This window comes from Phallusia mammillata, chromosome 1 (assembly GCF_965637545.1).
Source record: "Phallusia mammillata chromosome 1, kaPhaMamm4.hap1.1, whole genome shotgun sequence".
NCBI classification, from domain to species: domain Eukaryota; kingdom Metazoa; phylum Chordata; class Ascidiacea; order Phlebobranchia; family Ascidiidae; genus Phallusia; species Phallusia mammillata.
Genome location: NC_137252.1, coordinates 22314300 through 22337705, shown reverse-complemented (window position 1 = coordinate 22337705; position 23406 = coordinate 22314300). Strand labels below are relative to the sequence as shown.

The 23406-nt window shown below is 36.3% G+C and overlaps 3 protein-coding genes across 6 annotated transcripts; all 3 read left to right on the top strand.

Annotated features, from left to right (window-relative positions):
- Window positions 1-268: 268 nt before the first annotated feature.
- LOC145220462 (uncharacterized) lies at window positions 269-12456 on the top strand. 2 transcript variants are annotated; one of them, XM_080087679.1, is made up of 27 exons: window positions 269-459; window positions 1314-1783; window positions 2253-2415; window positions 2753-3146; window positions 3257-3402; window positions 3573-3626; window positions 3701-3751; window positions 3807-3873; window positions 4006-4107; window positions 4280-4362; window positions 4939-5019; window positions 5306-5445; window positions 5661-5799; window positions 5968-6068; window positions 6260-6433; window positions 6678-6746; window positions 6815-6873; window positions 7472-7589; window positions 9930-9989; window positions 10163-10281; window positions 10367-10485; window positions 10584-10648; window positions 11017-11138; window positions 11419-11481; window positions 11542-11675; window positions 12059-12096; window positions 12170-12456. In XM_080087679.1, exons 3-27 carry the CDS (start codon window positions 2293-2295, stop codon window positions 12312-12314), a joined length of 2766 nt encoding a protein of 921 aa, XP_079943805.1. In that variant the 5' UTR covers window positions 269-459; window positions 1314-1783; window positions 2253-2292; the 3' UTR covers window positions 12315-12456. The 2 variants fall into 2 exon arrangements, with proteins under 2 accessions (XP_079943805.1, XP_079943797.1); XM_080087671.1 differs by lacking the exon at window positions 1314-1783 and having other exon boundaries at window positions 270-459.
- A 210-nt stretch (window positions 12457-12666) lies between these two features.
- LOC145220478 (cleavage and polyadenylation specificity factor subunit 4-like) lies at window positions 12667-18335 on the top strand. 3 transcript variants are annotated; one of them, XM_080087703.1, is made up of 9 exons: window positions 12667-12863; window positions 13072-13187; window positions 13680-13883; window positions 13950-14045; window positions 14151-14244; window positions 15219-15327; window positions 15389-15484; window positions 15605-15718; window positions 16283-18335. In XM_080087703.1, exons 2-9 carry the CDS (start codon window positions 13085-13087, stop codon window positions 16364-16366), a joined length of 900 nt encoding a protein of 299 aa, XP_079943829.1. In that variant the 5' UTR covers window positions 12667-12863; window positions 13072-13084; the 3' UTR covers window positions 16367-18335. The 3 variants fall into 3 exon arrangements, with proteins under 3 accessions (XP_079943829.1, XP_079943825.1, XP_079943817.1); XM_080087699.1 differs by having other exon boundaries at window positions 12667-12870; XM_080087691.1 differs by having other exon boundaries at window positions 12667-12874.
- Window positions 18336-20702: 2367 nt separating this feature from the next.
- On the top strand, window positions 20703-21659 carry LOC145209155 (uncharacterized). Its single transcript, XM_080079416.1, has one exon. The coding sequence runs from the start codon at window positions 20703-20705 to the stop codon at window positions 21657-21659; it is 957 nt and encodes a 318-aa protein (XP_079935542.1).
- The last annotated feature ends 1747 nt before the right edge of the window (window positions 21660-23406 follow it).

Sequence of the window (23406 nt, the reverse complement as noted above, 5' to 3'; positions counted from 1 at the left end):
CCTCTTTTAGAAAACACAAATTTCCCTTGTTTCTGCTTTTCCTTTCTTTTCTGCTTTTAGTGTTGATTTCCTGCTTTTCCCGCTTTTCTGTTTTTCTGCTTTTAGTGTTACCCTCACAAACACAATGTTGTGTCTTGTGTGTCTAAAACGTATAGTTTTTAGTTTTCGAGATATTGCGATTGTTATCCATCTATCTCTGGGCAAACATCCTATTACTAAAAAACAGTCAAAAAGGTTTATCGTAGTGTCATTTTTGCCTGCGATGGACGAATTGAAATAAAACTAATTCTTTTTTTTCTCCAATTTCTAACCCATGTTTCGTTACCAGTTTAGAACAAGATTTACGTGTTTGTTTGCTATCAATCGATTAACAGTTGAAGACATCTGTTCTGATCGCTGGTTTCATTTTTCCGATACATTTAACATCAGCCATCGGAAATAGAAGAATATTTTTTCAGGGTAAGATATTTATGGTGTAACTATTTGCAATGAAATGTTTTATTTAAAATTTGTTTTGTGTCCAATACTTTTTCAAAACAATACGACGTTTTCCCCTCTTTGTTTTACTGATGTGGTTTTGAATGATTTTTGCGTTTGACTTGCAATGATTTTTGCGTTATTCAAACTACCATTTGATGGTGTAGTTGATGCCTTTCAGCTTTCACAACTTGTCACACAGCATCAACCCCCATAGTAGGCGTTCCTATTCACTGGGCCTAAATTTTAACTCTAATTTACTATTATTATTTTTTGCAACAGGAAAAAAAGGCTTTTGAAATTCTATATGGACCGGGTTAAGAGTTAAAACAACAATAAAACTAAATTTTATTGTAAACATTAGTTAATTTAGAAAAGTTCATGTAAAATCCACACTACCCCCAGTTGTTAAATGTAACAATTTGCTTATTTGAATCATTCATACATTTTTTGTTCTTCTTTTCTGATTAAAAACAAAACGTAAAATTTTCCAATGTTTTGCACTAGTGGTAAAGCTAAAATTTAGATTTCTTATCAGTGCCTGTTAAAATTAGGTTGCTAATAAATTAGGTTTTGTTGATCGATTGTATAACTTATACACCCTGTATTTATTGCTTATAGTTTTTTTTAAAGGTTTCTAAATATGCAGTTCTGCTAGGTTTCCATTGCAGAAGTGTATTGTAATATGATTAGTAAATCAAGAAGATTAAATGTTGATGGTTCCTATCTATAAAATGCCTTTTTTGAACAAATTGTAGTATATATTTCGAAAGTAGGTGCTTGTTCAGATCTTGCCATGATTAGGCCTAAATTTGTCCCATATTTTCTTGTTTCAGCATGTTTGGAATTGCAACAAAGGATTATCCATTTGCTGTACTGCAAATGTTTAGGCCACAGTGTTGTTATGTGCCATTGTATGTAGCTCTCAATGTCAAGTAAATGTTAATGTGAAACAATTTTTAAAACACGACTACATGATATCCAAGGATATAAAATTGAACTGATTATTAACCATGCACCCATGGATGTAAAATACATATTTTTCCAAGCATTGAGAATACACACAACTGGCTTGTAGCATATATTGTGGTTTACTGCTCTTGTGTTTCTGTGAATGGAGCAGTCAGTCAAAAACCTGTTTGTCTGAAATGTGCAAAAATACGTTTCTGCTGCTTGCAATACAGAAAGTATCAGTGTGCTAGAAAGCTTGGTTTAAAATACAGTTGACTTTATAGTGAGGTATAGTCAGACAGTTTTTCCATGTTTTTGCTGCATCTGTATTGTAGCTCACTTTTGGACACAAATGGTTTGTTTTTTCTTTGTTAATTTTCTCAACAACATCTACATGGTTTCGTGCATTTGTTTTCATATATTTCTCAGACTGTGAATTCAATACATTTGTCATATTTTGTAGTGTGAAAATAGGGCTAAAAATCCCCTAATCAGACTTTAAAGTCGTCATCCAAAATTTCAACATACATGCCTAATAAAAAATGATGCTAAATGGTATTTTGACATAAGAAATATATTTTGATCCATATGGTGTGCCTGTGTTGGTCTTTAAATTGTTGATACATCAGTAATAATAACTTATTGCTGCATACAAGATTTTATTCCCTAATTTTTGCTGTATAACACATTGGCTTTCTCACTACAAAATATTTTGTATGATATAGTATACACTAAACCTATTAAACTGTGTAGACATTCCAAAATGCTCAATAAATATCTACTCTTGACAAAAGTTAACACAGTTAAAACATGATTTTTTCCAGTTACAATTAAGGCACAAAACAAGGCCAGTAAGTTCTAACCATGGAATCACCAAAACCACCTGAGTTAGATCTCAGCAGTTCACCCAAAGAACCTGATTTGGATGAAATCAAATCACCACAGCCCCCTGTTTTGGACATTGGGATCAATTCACCAGCAGAAAAAGTAAGTATATGCAAATATGACGTAAAACTATTTGTAACTATTAAACACACTCATATTACATAAATTTGTTGTATATGTCATCATGTTTTTGCACAACTTTGCAACAACCAGATTTGCACATTTTGCATAGCATGTTAGCAATTATATATGTGTATTACCGCATGAAACTTCAAACAATTGCAATTTAAAAGATTTCTAGACATATATATCTTTTGAAAAGATTTTTGTGGGTGAATAAATTTAGCAAATTACTTGGGAGTGGCTGTGCATCTATTTAGATTTAGAGAGAGAGCATTTCTACGATCAATTTGCAAACAATAGAACATTTGCATTGCAGAGTGTTGAAACTTTAAACCAAGAAACCACACTGCAAACTGGTGATGTCAGTGATGATGGTGAAATCCTATCAGATGATAGTGATCTTCCTTCTGATAAAGTCAACCCTGATCTTCAACCAAAACTTCAGGACCGAAGTCCTGAAAATGATCAACAAAATGTTGCTGATGCACCCAATGTTGCTGAGGAACAAACTGAAACCACTAGTTCTCCAGATTCTGAACCTGTTGCTCATATTGTTAGTGATGAAGTAGATCAAGTCAAAACTCACAACAAGGAAGATCATGATGGCAGTGTTGATTCGAAATCTGAGGATGAAATTAAGCCTGAGGCTGAAAATGAAACTGTAACAACTCCACTAGGACATATTGAAGAAGCATCTGATGGTGAAATAGGTATGCTTACAAAACATGTTGCTGGTCAGAAAGGCATTTATTTGCCATATCTGTGCATACTTTCTAACCTTGGTCCTTTCTTCAACAAGTTTGTTTGTAACATTGTTTAGATGATTCAGATAGTGAAGTGGCAAAAGTTCCCAGCCCCACTATTGAAAAGCCAACAGTGAAGGATGATTTTGGTGTTTTGGCTGAGGTTCGGCCAGAATTAGATCAACTTGACTATGATGAAGATGTTGATGAAGAAGGAGAAATTGTATGTTGATCTCTTTGTGCAACTAAGTTTCATCAATAGCTCACAAACTTTTTGTTGAAGGCTTAATTTGTGACAGACATATAAAAGCCCTATTGTCATGTATGTTTTTGCTAAAATGTCAAGTAAAGTGGTTTGTTGCAACTTGTATTGAAGAAATTCATACTTTTTAGGTTGATGATACTACTTCGAAGCAACTGGAAAAGGGTGAAATGTCTGATGGAGAGGTAAGAGCAAAACAAACTATAAAATTAACTTATGTTTGCATAAGAAGATTTTTTGGAAATGTTTTTTTTACCAGATTGCTTCAAGTGATGGTGAGGTGGAAAGTGATGGTGAAATTAAAGATAAAGTATGTGGAATTTATCCTATGCGTGAGATTTGTTGGTAATATGTTTTGTTTTTAGAAACTTCTTCCAACGCAAGGGTTTTATCCTGATGACTTTGAAGAAGGTGAAATGGTTGACCCGATTGGTAAGATCTTGTTGCAGTGATGACATTTTTTATTGAATTTTTAAATATTATTACTGATAAACGCAAAATAATCAAGTTTGCAACAAAATTATAGCAAAGAGCAGTAGAACGGTAAAATCACCTTTTTTGCAGAGGGTCCAGCTATTCCTCGTGAAATCTGCAGGTTTTTTCAAAGAGGAAACTGTACTTGGGGTGATCGTTGTCGCTTTGTGCATCCTGGAATTAACGACAAAGGTTAATATAAAATTGAATTTGTACAATGTGTCTACCTTCCTCTGTCAAGTTGTATTCACAATTTTAACCTATTTTTTTATTTTGTCTTGTTGTGCTATACATAATATTGCTAGTACCAGCAGTGCTGGGCTATCTGTCCTAACAGATTTGCAAACATAACTTTTTTTTGTAGGTGGGTACAACATGTTTGCAGATGAGACCAAAACAAGCAAACCAGAACCAAGGCCACCACAACCTCCACCAATGGATCCAAGGGTAAAAATGAGTGATACACCAAATTGTGTGACTTCGGCTCCGATTGAAACCAAATAATAACTTCTACCAAATTAACCAGTTCCTTCGTGGAGTCACACTACACTATTCAAAACATGTATGCCATGCAACCTTACCTGAATGGCCTGGCCTTACAGTGCTACAACACAATAGTTTTGTTTTATATTATCTCATTAATTGAAATTAAGGCCAGAATATGGATTTCAAAGTTGCCTTGGACCTTTTGGCCAGAATAACGTTCTTTTGTTAATTGACAAAATAAATATAGTTGATACTTGTTAATATTAGTTACAGCACAGTTTGAAAGATTGTATGTTACTTGAATTGGCAGTAAAGATAAGTTTTACTATTTGACTCAAAAAAATCATTTTTAAAATTGCAGATTTGACCAAATCAATTTGACACATCAAAGTTTGGCACATAACTGGTAAAAATAAATATATTTTACTACAAAACACATTCACACATTATTCTGTAATCTTATGACCTGGTTAAGATATGTTACGTAGTCAAACTAGGCCTTCAGATCAATTGGTAATAATGTTTGTATTTTTTCAGTCTCATCCTTCATTTTCCCAACCCATAGCCCCACCACCCCCTGAAACAGCTTGGGAAAGAGGACTGAGAGATGCCAAAGAGGTGAAGAGCGCATGTTTACACTGTTAATTGTTTTAAATTTACGGCATTTTTTTGCCACAACCTAATTGTCAACCCCCTTTTCATTAGCAGTTGATTGTCTTTTCTGTAAAAAATGACCCTCTAAAAATAAGTGCTGTGTGATTTAAAAACTCTACTTTTTTGAAAACTTATGTTTAAATTCAGCTGGTTTAAACAAAATTTTTGAATGATAATTTTTCAAAGGGGTTATTTGTCCAGGTGCTGCCTGGATATAAGATTTAGTTGTAAAAGTCTGATTTTCTTGCAGATGAGAAAACGGGCAATGCAACGCAAGGTTGAGGAACCTGATTTTATGCGTAAGCGTGAAGTGATATCTTGCAATGAAGCTTTAAATGTGGATAGGGATATGGATTACATTGTGCAGAAACCTCTTGTTGATGATGCAAGGTTTGTAGTTTTTTGGTGCAACTAACAATTAGGGGACTAAAATAAACTTTGGTGACATATGTATAACTATTGTTATCATAGCAAATCTAAACATGAGAATTGCAATGTATAGGAAAGCCACCCTGAGTTTTACAAATCATAGCATAAGTCTCTCATTCAGAAATTGTTGAAAGTCTCTTATGAGCATGGTTGTAAAAAATATTGGTTTCTGATAGAGGTTACGATCCGCTTGGAGCACTTGATGAAGATGACAGGTATGCCGTACCAGCCCCTGAGGAGCTAAAAAGAATTAAGAGATTTGAATCAATGAAGGTTTCACACCATAAGGAAGAAAGAAGGCCAAGTCCTAGAAGAGTGAGTTATTGATTGGTCACGGCATAGATTTTATGTTTTTAATTTTACTGCAAATCATGCCAGTTTGTAGTACATTTTTTCCATGCAAAGGAAGTTACTGTAAGTCTGAAAGTAACAAACCTTTAGTTGTATGCTTTTACCAAACTCTTTTTATCACTTATGTCATAGGATGTTGACATGAGAAGAGGCGGTGGCTCACCCAGGAGAGGAAAGGATCGCCATTTACCCCCACCTGGACATCCAATGCACAGGGAAATGCATGAAAGAAGGTCAGCACTACATATGATTGTAACAACAAAAATATCACAACGGACGTTGAGTTATTTCTTACACTTGACATTTACGTTTAAACATCTATAACTGTACAAGATACAGGACAGTTGTTATAGCATATTCTATGCTTTAAACTTCATTTTTTTGCTCCTTTTAGTTATTTGTTCACTTTGCTTTAATTTGTTAGGTCTCCACCAAGGGAAATGCCCCCACATCATCGGGGTCAAGCCCCACCCATGCACAGAAATGATCATGGCGTATCTCCCCATCAGATGCTTCCAAGGTATGGTGACCCTGGCTTCCGTGAACAGGCCCCTAAGGACAGAGATTACAGAGATAGAAGAATGGATGATGGAATGAGGTAAACTTTGTTTGTCTTTCCAACGCTGTTAAATCAATCTTGCAAAACGTTTACCACCAGTTACATCCATTTCCCCTTTCAATTAAAAATAAAATTTGTATAAGTTTTTTTATAGGTTTTTTAAATAAGGTTAAGATCCACATTAAAAAAATAAGTATTTGCATAACCAATCTATTATATCAATTGCACTCCTAACAAAAGTGTTTATTTAAACTTTGTACTGTTAAAACAAATTTCTATTTAGGGACAGAGGTTACCCTCATCGTTTTGATGGACGTCCACATGAAGGCAGAAGAGAGCCATCTCCAAGAAGGTTTGTTTAACAGATTTGTGAGCATTGTGTGAAGTAACCACCCTTAAATGATTTTTCTGTTTGTGCAGGGAAGTTGAGAGCAGAGTGGTTCCAGTAAACTCAAACAAGAGACCCAACCAGGACCCAGGTATTGACATATCATAGTTGTCTTTTATTTTTCAATAGTTTTCCTTTTTCAAAAAATAAAAATTGACATAAAGGTACTCCATGTCAATTTGGCTGTGTCCCATATCAAATTGCAGGTTGTATTTTGGCAATACTTCTGGTCCATAAAGCTAAATTAACTTGAGAAAAGTTGTTCCTTGTGTGTTGTATGTTGCAAAGTATAAAGTTTTCTTTAACTTTTATTGTTTAAACCAGTGGTTTTCAGCCTTTCATGGACTGTGGCCCCCTAAAAGTAACTTTTGGGCCTCATGGCCCCCTTTAAGTAACCCTGTAAGCCCTGTGGCCCCCTTTAAAATGTAAAGGGCAATCTCATGTTGGAATTCAGTACTAATTTCGGCTTTAAACAGGTTGAATAGAGTAAACAAAAATCTGTAATCGTGAAAAACCTTCATATAGACAAATAGTATGTAAAATAGTCTATTAAATTAGGGAATAAAGTTAAAAAGAAAATGGCTTTTAGTGGGCGTTTCTGGTGAATCTACACCAGTGCCCCCCTGGAGGGGTCATGGGCCCTGGTTGAGAACCACTGGTTTAAACCCATTCAATATTTTTTTGTTCAGGTCTTGCAGTTCGTAGTGATGGTTGGAGTGATCCCTGGGCCAGGGGTCGGCAACAGGTCAAGGGACGACAAAGTCAAAGTACATCTGGTTCATCTGATTCAGATAGCTCATCTTCCAGGTTTTGTTTTTGTTTATATATATATTTTTTTTTCGGTCCATTTTCCACCTCGAGAAAACAACACGCAACTCCATGTCGAAAAAAGCTCAATTGGGCGCGAAAAGCGCAAACCTGCCCACTGAAAAGCGAATATCTCGGCCTCGCACATAACTGGACATGCTATCAGGCAGTCTTTTTGCACTGTGCAATTAAGATATGTTTGTAGATCATTTAAAAACGTTAGTTATGCAATTGTTGTATCACGCAGTTTTGCGTCTTATGGCGGTTAGTGATAGGGCCCTCCTGCTGCGATCGGCGCCATATCTTTATGAAACCGTGAAAAATCGACGCTTCTTTTATGAAGTAAGGGAAACGTGGTAATGCTGCGACGGTTGTCAATAAACACACAACTGCAAAGTGAAGACAGTGTTTATAAAAGCTCTATTCGATGTTTGACTGGATTTAATTTTTTGAGCTGTATAATGTGTGACGGTTGAAAACAATGATTGTGCCCTATTTTTACTGTTACCAAATCACATATGCACATGTGTGGGGACCACTGGCGCCCACTTATGGGGAGGCGGGGAAGCGCCGCCTCCCCGGGTATCTGCGTCGCTGACTACGTCATAAACAAGTTTTGCGCTAATTTATGCACACACAGTTTTGTAGTAACTCTGTACTACTGCACAGTCAACAACTGCCTAGTTTGAACAGACAAACCTTTCTGAAAAATCAAACAACGCATATTGTTACGTCACAAACGTATACTTGAAGTGTTATATGCAGGGTTGCCATACTGTCCTTATTTCTAGGATTTATCCTTATTTTGACTTGAGTCCTTATTTTGTCTTATTTTTAACAATTACAAGTCAAAACCCTGCTAAAAGTAAACCTAGACCTGGGGTGTCGTGAGATGCACTACGTGTTTTCTACAAGGAGTTGGAACAGATTGTTCCTGGCAAAAAGAAATATGACATGTGATATGTCAAGGCTCGTATAAATGCAAAGATTCAAAAACGTTTGTTTCGACACGAAAGTCCAATTTGTTCGTGTGTCCTTTGACATGAAAGTCCAATTGTTCGTGTGTCCTTATTTCGAGTTCCATGTCGATGGCAACCCTGGTTATATGCAATGAACCATTGGATAAAAACATGCAAGAAGTGTTTGCTAAAACTCGGTCAGCAACATCGACACAAATTGACATCGTTTACAACGGGGGTAGCCAATTTTTTTTCAGGGTGAGCCGCATAACATGAAAATGACATTAGACGGCCACATCGCTTACAAGCACAAACGCAGCGCCGTTCCGCAATTGTGGTCTACAAAGCGCTTTTGTGGGACCAGCAGGAGCTATACAATATCATTAAGAGATAGCGCTAGTGTCGAACTATAAAATTATGTGACATAAATTACTAACTTCTCATTTATGTCATCACAATTAACAAAGAAAGGCACCTGTATACGCACAGTAACGAAAGCATTGATACTTTAAGTCTTGTCTGTGATGTAACAAACTGTTTTTGGATCATTTTTATGGGTCCTGTGAAGTGTAAAACTAGGTAAACTTAAGACCACATGTTGTTGTGGGAACTCTTTGGTGGCAAATTAACTTTCAACGGTTGACTCGTTATTTTCGAAGATATATATTTAGAACAAAAACCTTCGCGGGCTTTACTTTGGTAATTCCTGATTTAAAATAAACTAAACTTAAATGCGTTACATGCAATTTCCTGTGTAAATAGAAAACATGGTTGAAACCAACCAAACGACCTAGAAACGATTATTATAATGGCTTTTTAGACGCATGTGCGCCTTGTTGCGTAAAAATAAAACATGCTTTGTAATAATTGTTGCGGGGATGAAAAAATGTATTACTGTATAGTTGGGTCGGCATCGGCTGCTAATGTTATGTATACTAGTACCGAAACACTGCAAAGGGTGTAACTTGCGACGTTAGGTGACGTCCGGGCTGAATATTTCCGTCTTTACCGAGTTATAAAATTCTGCCTCCCCGCCGATTTTAGCAAGTGGGCGCCTATGGTGGGGACCCATTAGATTATGCTTGCAGAAACAATTACGTTATAAGGTGCCAGGAAAAATATAGGGACCCAATGAAATGTAGGTGTCAAATATATATCCATTATAAATGTAGTAAATGGTATATGTGATACATCGTTAAATATGATGTAGTACATATATAAACTGGCAATATATAGGAAAACCACTATTCTAGTTTTTTCATACATTTGCATTTACAATAAAGCAGTACCGTAACACTAACTATTTATACTCTGGTTTCTACTAAGTCAGACAAAAGGACCGCTTTGAGAATAAAGTCAAGCTACTTAAATTTTTTAACAGATCCTCGTCATCATCCAGATCTCGATCTTCATCAAGTCATTCTTCTTCTCCTTCATCAAGGTGAAGTGATTCTTGTTTATCAACAGGGTGTATTAGGAACAGATGTGCATAGTGCAATATATTTTTGATATTTGTTAAATATATATTTGTTAAATGTATTATAAGTTGTGTAAATAATTTCCATTGCCTAAATGGAGTTTAAGTGAAATTAACGTTGATGATTTATATTTTAGTTCTGGCAGCAGTTCGGATTCAAGTCGGTCCCCTTCACCAAAGAAAACCACCAAGAAATTCACGAAAAAAACTTCAACAGCTGCTACTCTTGCTAAAGTTGCTGCACTTACTAAACAAAGTATGTTGAGTGTGAAGATGTGCTTTGTGTAAACATAGATGTACTTTAAAGAGACATTTCTTTCCTAAGATATGTATTTTTTCAGTAAAGCCAAGGTCACCCAAATCCAATGTTAAAAAGTCAGCATCACCAATATCAGGAGAAGTTAATAAGAATGGGAAGCCCCCTGGGAAAGTACCATCAGCTACAAAACCACCAACGAAGGTAAGTCTTGTGTAAAATATTTTGTGTAAGTGTCAAAAACCCAATTTAAAATGGGGTAAAGCTCAAACAACTCTACTCGAAATCTAACATATTTGCAGACTGGGGTTGTATCAGAAAGAGGCAGGACTGCTACCAAAGTGCAAAAGAAACCCAGAACACGAAAGTAAGATAATTTACCCCTTACATTAAAAAATGTCATGCTAAAATCAGCATTCTGTTTCTCAAAAATTCAGTATTTGGTGTCTAACTGTTTTACTGAATGCCTTTTCATAGTCAAATTTGTTGCAGAGCTTTGCAACAAATACCTTTGCAACTGGTATTTTCACCCACTACTGATTTTGTCTTTTGAAATGTAGTAAAAAAGCAAGTAGTGAAGTAAAATACCTACATAAAGTATATAGGGGGGAACAAAAGTGAAAATTTTAGGGGCTTTTTAACAGACATGACTAATTCTCCTTAACAGTTAAAACAAAACACTTCAGAACATTTTTTGCCTACCTATTGTAAAAAATATAATGATTTTTTTTTCAGGAAGTCTGACTCATCTTCGAGTAGCAGTGAGTTCTCACGATCAAGCAGTTCAGGATCAAGATCAAAAGAAATGTCAGATTCAGGATCAGACAGTGATTCTGGTTCAAGTACGAGCTCTTCAGGTTAGTTCACTTCAGGTCACAGTTACCGGGTTTATTACTAGGTGTCCCACAACGCTATAAGTTACCAGAACAAGAAACTGTACCACTGGCAAAATATTTTTTTTTTCTAAAAAATATTATTTGGGAAATCAACCTTTTCTTTTTCAATTTAGTGAATGCACCTTGTAGCTTTACTACAGACCAGTGGTTCCCAAACGTACCTCTATTTATTCACAGCAGCCCCTTAGCAATTTCTGGACCACTCAAGGTTCAGATTGAATAATTTTGCTATTGTTTGTAGGTTCTGGAAGTTCCTCTTCATCTGATTCCAGTGATTCCTCGGATGAAGAAATGAAATCGAAAGGTAAGATAAAATAAAACTTGTTGTTTGGTGATAAATATGGTATATATATATTTCTTGCAGCCAAGAAAGTGAAAATTACAAAGTCAGTTTCTGGTTTGCCACAAGTTGGCGCTCCCGGTACTGCTGCAGTTGGAAAAGTTTCAGTGCCATCAAAACCCGGACGAAAAGATGTCAAAATGACCATAATCAATAAGGTAACTTGGTGTGGTTACTGTGACACAGTCAGTTTGTGGAGAGTTTTGTTTAAAATTACCCTTAACATCGCTACATGAACATGATTGAAAATTTCTTTTTGCAACGTTGTGGGTGTAGCTTGTCTTAGTTGTAGCAGGGCACAATAACGATCAAACGCTTTATTGTAAGCTGTATGTTATGACTTCTGTCCAGGTTACCTTCCAAATATTGACAATCAGTTAATTATCACGCCTTACATATGTGACATGTAAATGCAAAATAGCTGTGTCACAAACGGAAGTCATGTAAACATACAAGTTACAATGATAAGTTGCACTATTGCATTGATTTCATTCAGCTTACAAGATTTGTTCTTACTATAACATATTTCTTTTTGTCACAGCCTCAACAGAAACCGGGACAACAGTCTAACGAGAGTCGGTAAGTTGTTACCTCAAGTAAATACCTAGCAAATTAGTTTCAAAACTCTATTTTAACTGAGTAACATTTTCAGAAAACGTCCTGCTGCTGCTATGTCCAGTACACAAACACCTGGTGGCAAAAAGGTGTCTGCTATTGCCAACAGGAGAGTGGAATTACTTGAACAACTCAAAGTGGTTGAAAATGCAATCCTAAAAAAGCGAGCCAAACTTACCTGATGACCAAATCAAACTGTTGTTTGGGATGATCGAGAATGGTGGTGTCGGTTTTCGTTGAGAAAAGTGTTTGTTGGCGACCGAACATCAAGCGTTTTTTGTATCTACAATTGTTTAGCTTGAAAATAAACGGATACTGCTCATGTTCGCGTTGTGTTGTAGGTTTTTAGGCTTTAAAGTTGGGGAGGGGTGAACAGTTGGGAAAAAACATTTTAGAGAAATACAAAGAGAAGTTATAAACTCAGCCCAAGTTTTATGTCGAGCAACTCTGTGTTATTGTTGTAAGTGTGAACAAACGCTTCAATCATTGGATTTGTCATATAAAAACAAATTTGCAAACATTTTGTTCAACAAAATCTTTCCAAAACAATACAGCAACAAGGCTGGTTTATTGCCCCAAAAGCAAAAAAATGATTTATACAGGCGAATCAGTAGACCAAATGCTGTTCAAAGAACTTTTAATGTAAGCACTTACCCACATCTCATCCACGTTAACTTGGTTCAGTTTTTACGGCGTGGTGTGCGCGAAAAAAGTTTATCTGGATCAACAAAGTGCGAGGCAGGTTTGTTTACAAATGTTGTGTGGTTGTTTTGTACAATAAATGTCTTTAACATGACCAAAAGTTGTGGATTTGTTTTCATTAGTTTAAATTAGGTTGTTTTTATTGGTGAGGTAAATATAAAATAATAACTTTATTTTTATGTTGCATTAAACTTGTGCAGAATATTGGCTAAATGACTTTTGTTTTTATCTATTTAGTATTTCATAAAACATGCAAGAAGTTGTGGCAAATATAGACCATGTAAAATTTGATATTGAATATGCCATCGAACAACATTTAGGTGTACAGCCACTCCCATTTACTGGAATGGATAGTAAGTATAATATTTCAACACTGTTAGAGTTACATACATATTGCTTTTGTGATATTTTTACTTGCGAAAGTGCTACACTATGTTTCACAATTTGAACATAAAAGTCAAATTTCCGAAGTGTTTTGCAATAAGAAATATACAGACTGATTTGAGTGTTGCTGAATTTGTCAGCTAATTAATGTCTATATATGTGACTGGAATTGTCTGTTGAGGACCCGTGGATCAGGACGATTTCTGTATTAGTACATGGTTATAAAAGTCAAAGTTTTGATTTTATCTAAAAAGTTGTTAAAGTGCATTTACCAATGAATTTAGAGGTTATTATGAATTTGTAATTTTGTACGCTTATTAGCATGAATCTAGTTTACTTATGAAGTAGTGCATGTGTGTATTATTTATGCCTAAAGCTGTAACTATAGTACCACTGGCAAAATAATTTTTTTTTGGTACTAGTTTGTTCCAAACCATAACACCTCAAACTTTTATTTTTAGAATCTGGAGCCTCTGTGTGCACATTCTTTAAACTAAATCTTTGTCAACGTGGTGCAAACTGCCCATTCCGTCATGTCAGAGGTGACAAAGCAGTTGTTTGTAAGCATTGGCTGCGTGGCTTATGCAAAAAAGGGGACCAATGTGAATTTCTTCATGAATATGACATGAGCAAAATGCCAGAGTGTTATTTTTATGCCCGATTTGGTAAGCATGTTTGTTTGATAGTAAAAAAGTTGTGCTTTTGTATTCAGTTGGTGGTATTTGTTACAGGTCGTTGTGATAACAAGGATTGTCAATATCAACACATAGACCCTGCAGATAAAATAAAAGATTGTCCTTGGTATGATAGAGGTTTTTGTCGGCATGGTAGGTAAACATGTGGTTTGTTCTTGCAATATAGTTTGTGTTTAATAACAATTGAAAAAGGTTTGGGTCAAATAAATATGTTTTAAAGATGTTCGTTGTTTTAAGGTGCACTTTGCAAACACAGGCATAGGAGAAAAGTTATGTGCATGAATTACCTCGTTGGGTTTTGCCCTGATGGACCAAAATGCAAATTTTCCCAGTAAGTAGTCTAATAGTTTGTAGTTCTCCCAAAGTTGTCTATAGATTCTATGGCTCAGGTACTTTATGTTTAATAGTACCAAATTGATTTAGTTTATACACTACGCCAGGGGTCGGCAACCTACGGGCCGCATCCGGCCCGCCAAGCAAAATTATCCGGCCCGCGACCATTTTAGAAACTTCCCACATTATATCGGGGAACGAGTTTGTTGTTATTGTTTTATCACAATTGTGTTTTTAGAAAAAAATAAACAACGATGTGATTCAAGCTCCCTAATTAGCGGTGGGTCGCAAATACTTTGTGCGACAACCGGCGAAAAGTGGTCAAACGCCCCTCGATCCAAATTACAGAAAACAACTACTTATAACACCAAATGCTAAAATCACCTCGGTGCTCTCAGTTCAACATAATACTTCATTCGAATTCAGCAATCTAAACTTTCGCTGCCATGGTCGTGACTGTTTTTTGTTTATTGCCGTGGTGGGCAGTTTTATCGCTTAAATCGAGTTTTTGTAATCACAAGTGTGAAAAAGATTTAGGAATTAAAGTACCGGTAATTTCGCCGTATCGTATTTCAATTTTCTTTCATTTTTGCGATGTCGACTGCTTTGCCAAATGCCGGGACAACCCAATCAAAATAAGCTGCTTTCGGGAGTTCCAACACCATGACTAGAATTTAAGAAAATTTAATAAGAAAAAAGAATACGGCCCGCCGCGACTTGGCAAATCTCAGTTTTGGCCCGCTGCATGCAAAAGGTTGCCGACCCCTGCACTATGCCTTATGCTAGGAAAATTCGGCCCTTTGGGGGGTTTAAACCAGGGTAATAAAGACGAAGGAGTCACACTTTTTAAGGTGGAGTCAGAGTTGTATTTTTTGACTTCATGTCTGGCATATGTAAATTAACATTGTGGAAAATATCCAATTTCAAAAAGTTTTGATTCAGATTCAATTTTAAATGGAATTATGTTTATAGTCCTCCATGGGAATTGCCAGTCACCGAACAAAAGGGTACAAAATGTCGAATATGTTCTGAATTTGGACACAAAGCTAATGTATGTCCCAACAACTCCTACAAGTCATTGGTAAGCTAACAAGTTTAGTTTTGTTTTAAAATCACAAACTCAACTTTTTCTTGTTTCACAGGATAGAACACCAGAAAAGGGATCAGACACTTCTGGTTCTGGTCTTGTTTTACAATTTAACAAGTCTTCAGCTCCAATGCAACCCAATGTGGCCAAAGTGAATATTTTGTTTGTCTTATCCAAGTTTATCATAAAGTCGGGACTCCGAGATATGTTTTTTAACTGATACAGTATATCGTCCAGGTGTAAAAAAGCCTGTAACAAGCGTGTTTTTTAGCTTGTAGATGACTTGTTTGAACAGCGGAATCGAATGACAGCAGGAGGTGTGGCTGGATTGAATAGGTTGAAAAAAGACCCTGTCAGGGACATGAGCAGAATCACATGTTTTAGGGTAGGTTTTTCTAATTAATATTGTATATGTAATTTTTTTTTTAGAAAGTTATGTATGTAATGCAGTGGTTCTCAAATTTTTGAATTGTTGGGCCCAAATGGTTGTTTTTTAAGTGTGTAGAGAGCCGCAAAAAACAAAACCTTGATAAAATCACTAATGATTATTACCGTTAAAGCTAAAATAGCAATCTTTGGTGGTTCTCTTGAGGTTTGCTGGGAAAATAAGTAGTTGGGAGCCGCATGCGGCCCTGAGAGCCACGTTTGAGAATCACTGATGTAATGCGATGAAAATACCTCGAAAACAAACTGATAACATCTGCTAAGAGTTAACTTAAATATACATAATAAAAAAAACAGGCAGTATATTACATCACACAGCCATCACCTTGTCACAAATAAACTATGAAAGTTCTATGTGCAGTTTTTTTCTGTGTTTTCCCCAAAAATCAACTAATAAGCAAAATGGAAAAGCTAAAAGAAATCGTACAATATAGTTAAAATGTCCATGCTGAAAATATCTCTTTTTGGTTTGAATGAATTTTAATTTCTGATTCTTTGTTTTTAGTGTGGCCAAAAGGGGCATTACGCAAGTCGTTGTGCCGAATTAACAAATTCTTTTGGAATTCCGAACCAAAGGCTTAACACTTGATGGCGTTCTGTTGCTCCGCACACTTGTTTGATGATATCTTTGACACCGTTGCACTCTGTTATCCAAATGCTGGCTATCTACGCTTGTAACAGCCAGATTTTTGTTCTATTTTCAACCAAATAAACAAAGAAAAAAAAACGATGTGTACCTGTACCCAGCTGGCAAACCTGAAATAGAAGCGAATGAACAGGTGATAACCTCGCGAGCTTGGGCTGATGTCTACTCTGTCAATAATTTTGCTTTCGTAATGTTTCAAGTGAGACAAAACTGCCATTCTACAAACCTGTCAGGTGTTCTGCTAAAAGCGTATGTTCTGTTAAAAACACGGGTGTTCTGTAAAAGTCATTTACTACATTAAAAATTGTGATAAAAGACAAGTGTCGAACAGAAGATAAAAAATACAGTTTTAAAAATCTTATCAGAAGTTATCATGTGACGTATTGCACACATTTCACCAACCTTTGACTCTGAAACGATTATCGTGAAGAAATGCATTCACATTGTTGAAAATAAATATATATTTCACGTTTCAAAATAGAACTATAGGCGCCGAGTTTTACAAAAATGCAAGGTGGTGGAACAAAAAATATTACGTCACATCAAGTGACGTCACAAATGCGTGCAAACACTAAGCCCAACAAACTTCCAACAGAATGCAACATTCGCGAAAACAAATAAAAAGAAATGTTCAAAATAATATTTGACTTGGAACACGTTGATGTAACGTTTATCATCTAAAAAATGTTTCGTCAAGATGTTGTTGCTTTATAAGACCTAAATCAAATGTTTTGTAAAAAATGGTTATCTTAGGTCCTAACCTTTATTGCAGTGGTCTTCAACCTTTTTTATAGGCGACAATGTAAGGGAAAATGAAATCAGAATTTACATGCGACCCCATTTTTTTCAAAAAAAAAGTTTTTAGTAATGCTGAACCGAAAGAACAATTACACAAACTGTACATAATTACAAACAAATATGGCGATACAAAAGTATTACGAAAAAAGTTTTTAAGGCGTTTCATTTAAGACATAAGCCCAATTTTCGGAACACAAACTTGTCAGATTGTTCAACATTTAATTTGCACTGTTAGTGAGATGGTTGCGCCTGTATACTGTCCACAAGTTTTTGAAGCCACGGCTTGACTTTGCACAAGCTTAACCGCATGTCATGCTCCACTTCCAATCGATTACGATGTTTCGTTTTTAATACACTCATTGCACTAAATCCTGCTTCACACAGCCACGTGGTTAAAAACGGGATTAGAAAAATTTGGCATAGTTGGGTAGCCTACGTTGCATAAATAACTATTCACTCGTTCTGGTGTCACCTTAAATAATACAAACGTATAGTGTTGAGTCATAATACACGTTGTCGAAACCCATTGTTGCGCGATAAAGGCATTTTGTGTTTTTCCACTACCACGATTTAATTGCAACAGGAGGTAGCAAGCTGTGCTACAAAACAAGAGCAAAAGTTGCGATCTAAAAGAACATAATATTAGTTTCATTTTCTGTAATCAATTTTAAAATGCGCTAAATTAAATTCGGCGACATTTCGCGACCCCAGAAAAAGTTTAGGCGACCCCACTTGGGGTCGCGACCCATAGGTTGACGACCACTGCTTTATTGGACAACAGCCATAGTTTGAAGGTTGTCGATCTTGCTGTTAGAAAAATACATTTCTTTTTCTTGCCTTGAATCGTGAGTTATTGTTGTGCTGTTCTTACATCGTTACATAAGTCATTCCAACCACAAATATTTGCTTTTTACCGAATTTACCATGACATCAATGAGCACACCGGTAAGATGTTTAAAACTTTAAACCAGACAACATCTTTTGATTCAAATGTTTGTTCGTCGTCACAAAGTTTCAAAACTCTGTGTAGCCTATGCCACAAGCTGAAGAGAACCACTTGTCACATTTCTGTATCAAAGATACCTAAGTTTCAAATAAATTTTGCTTAAAAGAAGTTTTTTTTACTACAAATCGTGGTAAGAACGATTGTTAATTTTGTATCCTTTCGCCTTTTTTGTCGTCTAAGACCGATAGTAACATGTTTGATGGTGTTTATGTATGAGCTATGTTGTAAACTGGCATTTTCGACAAAATGCGTCACAACAGGTCGCTGACTGTCTCAGCTAATTACACTAATCCCGTACGTCAGGGGTGTCCAAACTTTTTTTAATAGGGGCCAATTTTCATCAGGTGAAGACGCTCGCGGGCCAACGTGTTTTTGTAAAGTTTTTAACCGACAATTATAACACAAAATATAAAGCATTTAAAGGAAATTTTGGGATTTTGTTGCGTCAGCACCATGCATACCTTTTTTTACCGGTAAATACAGTTTCACGAAAATGCTTTTGCGTGAAGTCGCAAGTCGCCAAAATTTGAAACAACAGCTGCGGGCCACTTAAAATGTCGCCTCGGGCCGCATTTGGCCCACGGACCGCACTTTGGAAACCCCTGCCGTACGTATTTACTTATTTGTGAAGCAAACTATAAGTTTGTGCCCTTGTAGCTCCCGTAAACTTGATGGAGAAAATTTTAGGAGTTTGGTTTCAAATGTTTACTATACACTGCTAATCCGATAAATATGACACTTTTTAAAAACAAGTACGTTTTGTAATAAAAGTGTGGAAAGAAATTATGCTATAATGTTCTGACTTGACACCAAATTGAAGATTAAACGCCTAGCGTGCAATATTGTTGCATTGACGAAAAACACCTTTGACGAATCATTTGTAAATTTTAATTGTAATTTTGAGCAGCAACTGTTCGAAGAAAAAAATGTCTGAAACAAGAATATGGCGATTCATAAGTTAGCTCTAAATTGCGACATTCCAGAGTCCAGACAATATTCAAGATCAGACTTAAGTATAATGATTTGGCTTCATCAATACCCAGTTTTCGGCAAACTTAACTGCCAGACGTGCTAATAGCCGCCGAAATTCACAGACACGTAGCAATTGTGTTGTCATAACTTTACCTCAAAACCTTTCACCAGGAGAAACCTGCAGAAAGGGCGAATGATTGTCCAGGAAAATTCGAAGCATAAATAAACTTCACACACAAATTATCTTTGCGATGTGCACAGCAAGCGCATTATAACAAGCTAAGAACAGCGCTTGTGATTGCGTAAGTGCAGTTACCAACCAGCAGAGGTAAAAAGATTTGTTAAAAGTGCAACACTTTCTTAACTTTGGAATAAAACAGTAAAGGGTGCGTTGAATAACTTGCATTTAGCTTAGTTGCTTCGACCTGAAGCTACTATTAACAATATTTTCTCAACCTTTAGAGCAGTGGTTCACAATATAGCAAGTGGCAACATGGGGTCTTGGAATTATGGAAAGGGTGCTAAAGAGAGGGAATAAATCTGTAAAGGTATAGAAAAGTACAGCTTTGCGGAAAGTTTGGTTGTATCTTTTAAACCAGGCGTCACTAAACTTTTTTCACTGCGGGCCTTATAAGTTTAATGATGATTTGCGCGGGCCTCATAGTTTACATCCACTAGCGTCGTCTTTCCAAACTTAGCCCGCGAGGCGATTTTTATAGGGGCGCCAAGATATGGCCTTTCTACAATCCCATTTAAAATCTGGTGATGGGACTGTTAAACTGTATAGTTAGTTTCGTCTTACGAGCAATGCTTGTTTATTACGCCACAAGTAAAAAAAGAAGGCAACTGTTTGCGCATAATTAACACTTGTCGTTTTGTCTGTGAAGTAACAAACCCAGGGCGTTGTAATCCTATGAAACTAGGTAATTCCACATATCGCGACAGGAAAACTTTCGTCAGGAGTAGAATAATTTTTGAATGTTACAAATCTATCAATACGATTTAGCAAACCAAAAAATGTGGTCGCGGGCCGGATAAAACGACCTCGCAGACCGGGTCCGGCTAAGCTCTTCAGCAGGGGTGGGCAACCTGCGCCCCTTCATTAAAGCTTGTGCAGCCCGCAGAGACGCTTGGATTTCAAAAGTACTGGCCAACGGGTCCAATTATTACATATTTTTGAGCTGATTAATGGGCCTGATGTTAGTTTTCTGCGGTCTGGCAAAATGTGGCTAGAATCAAATACGAATTATACTTGTAGTTAAGCATATTTGGTAAGAAACAAAGCAAAATCACTTTGTGTGATGCACATGTGCGGCCCTCGATCCAATTTTGACATTTATAAATGGCTTTACAGTAACAAAGGTTGCCCACCCCTGCTCTACAGTCTACCCTGTTTATTTTGTTGGTTGCTTATTATTTTTACCATTTTATATCATGCAGCTATATAACATATGAACAACAAACCTTAGGGCAGCATAATATTCAATCAACTGAAGGATAGTGATGAATCCGACTGATGTGACGACAGACGCATTTAGATGGCCACAGCAATTAAATACTACAGAAATATCCAGCTTTGCTACTGAAACAACAACTTCAGAAACAGAAAAACCACCCAACAGGGTCGTTGATTTACTGATTGTAATTTTTCTGATAACTATTAGCTTTTATCTGGCAATGATTACAATTGTTTATTACTGGAATTTCGCTGAGAGAAACCTTCGTTGGACTAACCTTCTCGTGTGCGTGTCAGCCATGGAAATATTAATCGAGTCATCGTGGTTTTTGCTAGAGGTTCGATTAGTTATGTCTACCGACCAATTTTGTACTATTTATTCGATAGTAAACGTTTGTTTGGCCACGTCCAACCGCACAATCATCTATATTGTATTCTGGGTTCGACAGCGTTCTTTTTACAGAGGTTTTCTCAGTCACAGTCGCAAAAAGAAGCGCTTAAACGTGATGAGCAACGCCTTGCTGGCGGCTATAATTCTTTTTGGATTTGTCCAAATCTTCACTCTGTCCTTCATCCCAATTTATGCATCTTCACTGGGTTGTCAAATCGGCAAATCGTCTGATTTTTTACAAATATTTGCACCGGCTGTGTTTTTCATCATAGCAATGTTCCAAGTGCTTCTTCTCATACCTGTACTGTACCCAGTTGTGAAACACATTAGTGCAACTCGAAAAGGGGATCCAAATGGAAAACTGGAAGCGGTTGTAATACGCTTGAGCATCTGTACCAGCACATGTATTGTAACTGATGTTGTTTTCCTGGCAGTTTCGGTAAATCAGCCTTTTGGTGTCTCGTTTAGCTTTATACCTATTTGTTACGCAATAAACACGGTTGTAAACGTATTTGCAATGTTGGCATCCTTTTCTGATTACAAACGGAGACTGTTTTCAATTTGTCAACTATTAAAACTAAAGATTGGCCAGGGAACTGTGTGTTGTTTTTAAATCAAAGGAATATTCATGCATCAAAAAAGAAGAATAGTGGACAAAGAGTGACAACTGTACATAAAAATGTTTTTCTCCGGAGCGAACTAAGCCGTTTTGTCAAATTAAGAACTGTGAATTTGTGTTTACAGTTATCCACAAACGAGCCACCTGTCACTGCGGCATGTAAGTGTAATGAGAAGTGGACTGTACACCTTTTGTGAGGCTCAAATGTTATGTGCCTGTATGGTCAAAGAACAATCTGAAGTTTGCAAGATCAGACCATCTGCATGCCAACGTACTATTATCCGAAAATATACACACATAATGGTTGCATTAAATACTCCGATGACCCGACGCTGATTTTGATTATGTTTGGAAATTAAGCGAGTTTGTTTATTACAAGACGACTACTTCTTGCAAAAAAACCGAGAAAGAGAAATTCAACTAACTTGTGAAAAGACTTTCTCTATTCTTTCTCAAGACTCTAAAAAAAGCCAGCATCGCAACTTCTAACCAGCAAAGAAATATTTTTCGAAATAACTTTTATTATTAACCTAATCGCCTACGTAGTTATATGACGAACTTTCATTCCGAAAAATTGGCATTGATTGATTTCGTTATTAATGGAGTAATACACAAAACTGTTCAAGTTACCTTTATTGCATCATAATGCACATTGTTACGCATCACAATTTCTACATTGTTACGTCTACAATCTAACTCGTGCCATAAGTCAGTTAGAAATATTCCTTGCCTTATTGAGGTACATCTGATATAATCAGAGACCTGCGCAAAACGCATAAAGCAGTGAAATATCTTCTGCACTCTGCAGTGATATAGATTATGCCAAACCGAAAAGCAAGTAACGCCAACAGAGAATTAAAAGAAAGGTGAACACGTGACTTCAAATCCCTTGTAAGATCAGTTCTGACAGCCATATGAAAAACTCGCTTCGCATTGCTAAATCGTCCATCTCACCGAATATTGCCAAACTTGTAATAGAAAAACAGTGCCAAACTTCACATTAAAATGACGACGTGTGGTAAAAACTTTGTTGACTTTACTAATCTTGGTATGTTTATTGTTCTTAGAATTGTAAACGAGGTTAATACAAATTTCCAAGATTAGAATTGCGGTGTGAGGATTTTAATTAGAAATTATAAGGCAGCCATTTCTACGATTACAAATTAGCAGTAAACAGTCAAGTGGCCCGCGCAATCATTCGTAAACCGCATGTGGCCCTTTGGCCGAAAAGGTTGGACACCCCTGGTTTAGATGAAACGCATTTTTCTTTTTAGGATCGAAAAGCGGCTGTTTTTCTGAATTGATTGGCCAAAGCTATGTAATGGAAGCAGTTTATATATTTATGTTCAAGTTAGTTAGTGCAATTGTGCAAACATAAACAAAATATACCTTTACTATGTCTAATGTTTTTCCTTTATTACCTTTTGTTTCGTTTTGCAACATTTTTTTTTCTTTGGCGAAATTTCCTTCAAGTAAAATTGAACATGAATAAAAATTTCAACTGGCATCTTTTTTTATCTGATATACACGTGGCTAGGTTTCTTTTTCTTTTATTGTAGCACTTGACCCAAGAGGGCACAAATGTTAAGCCCACAAGTGACGTCAGAATCGTTTTGCCTGACTGTTGAGATCCAAAAAGCGATTATAATGCAATTTGAAGCGCTTCGCGACATTGCCAAAGTGATATTTGAGCACAGCCCACATGAATCACGTTTTGTCAAAACGAAAAAAACACCTACAA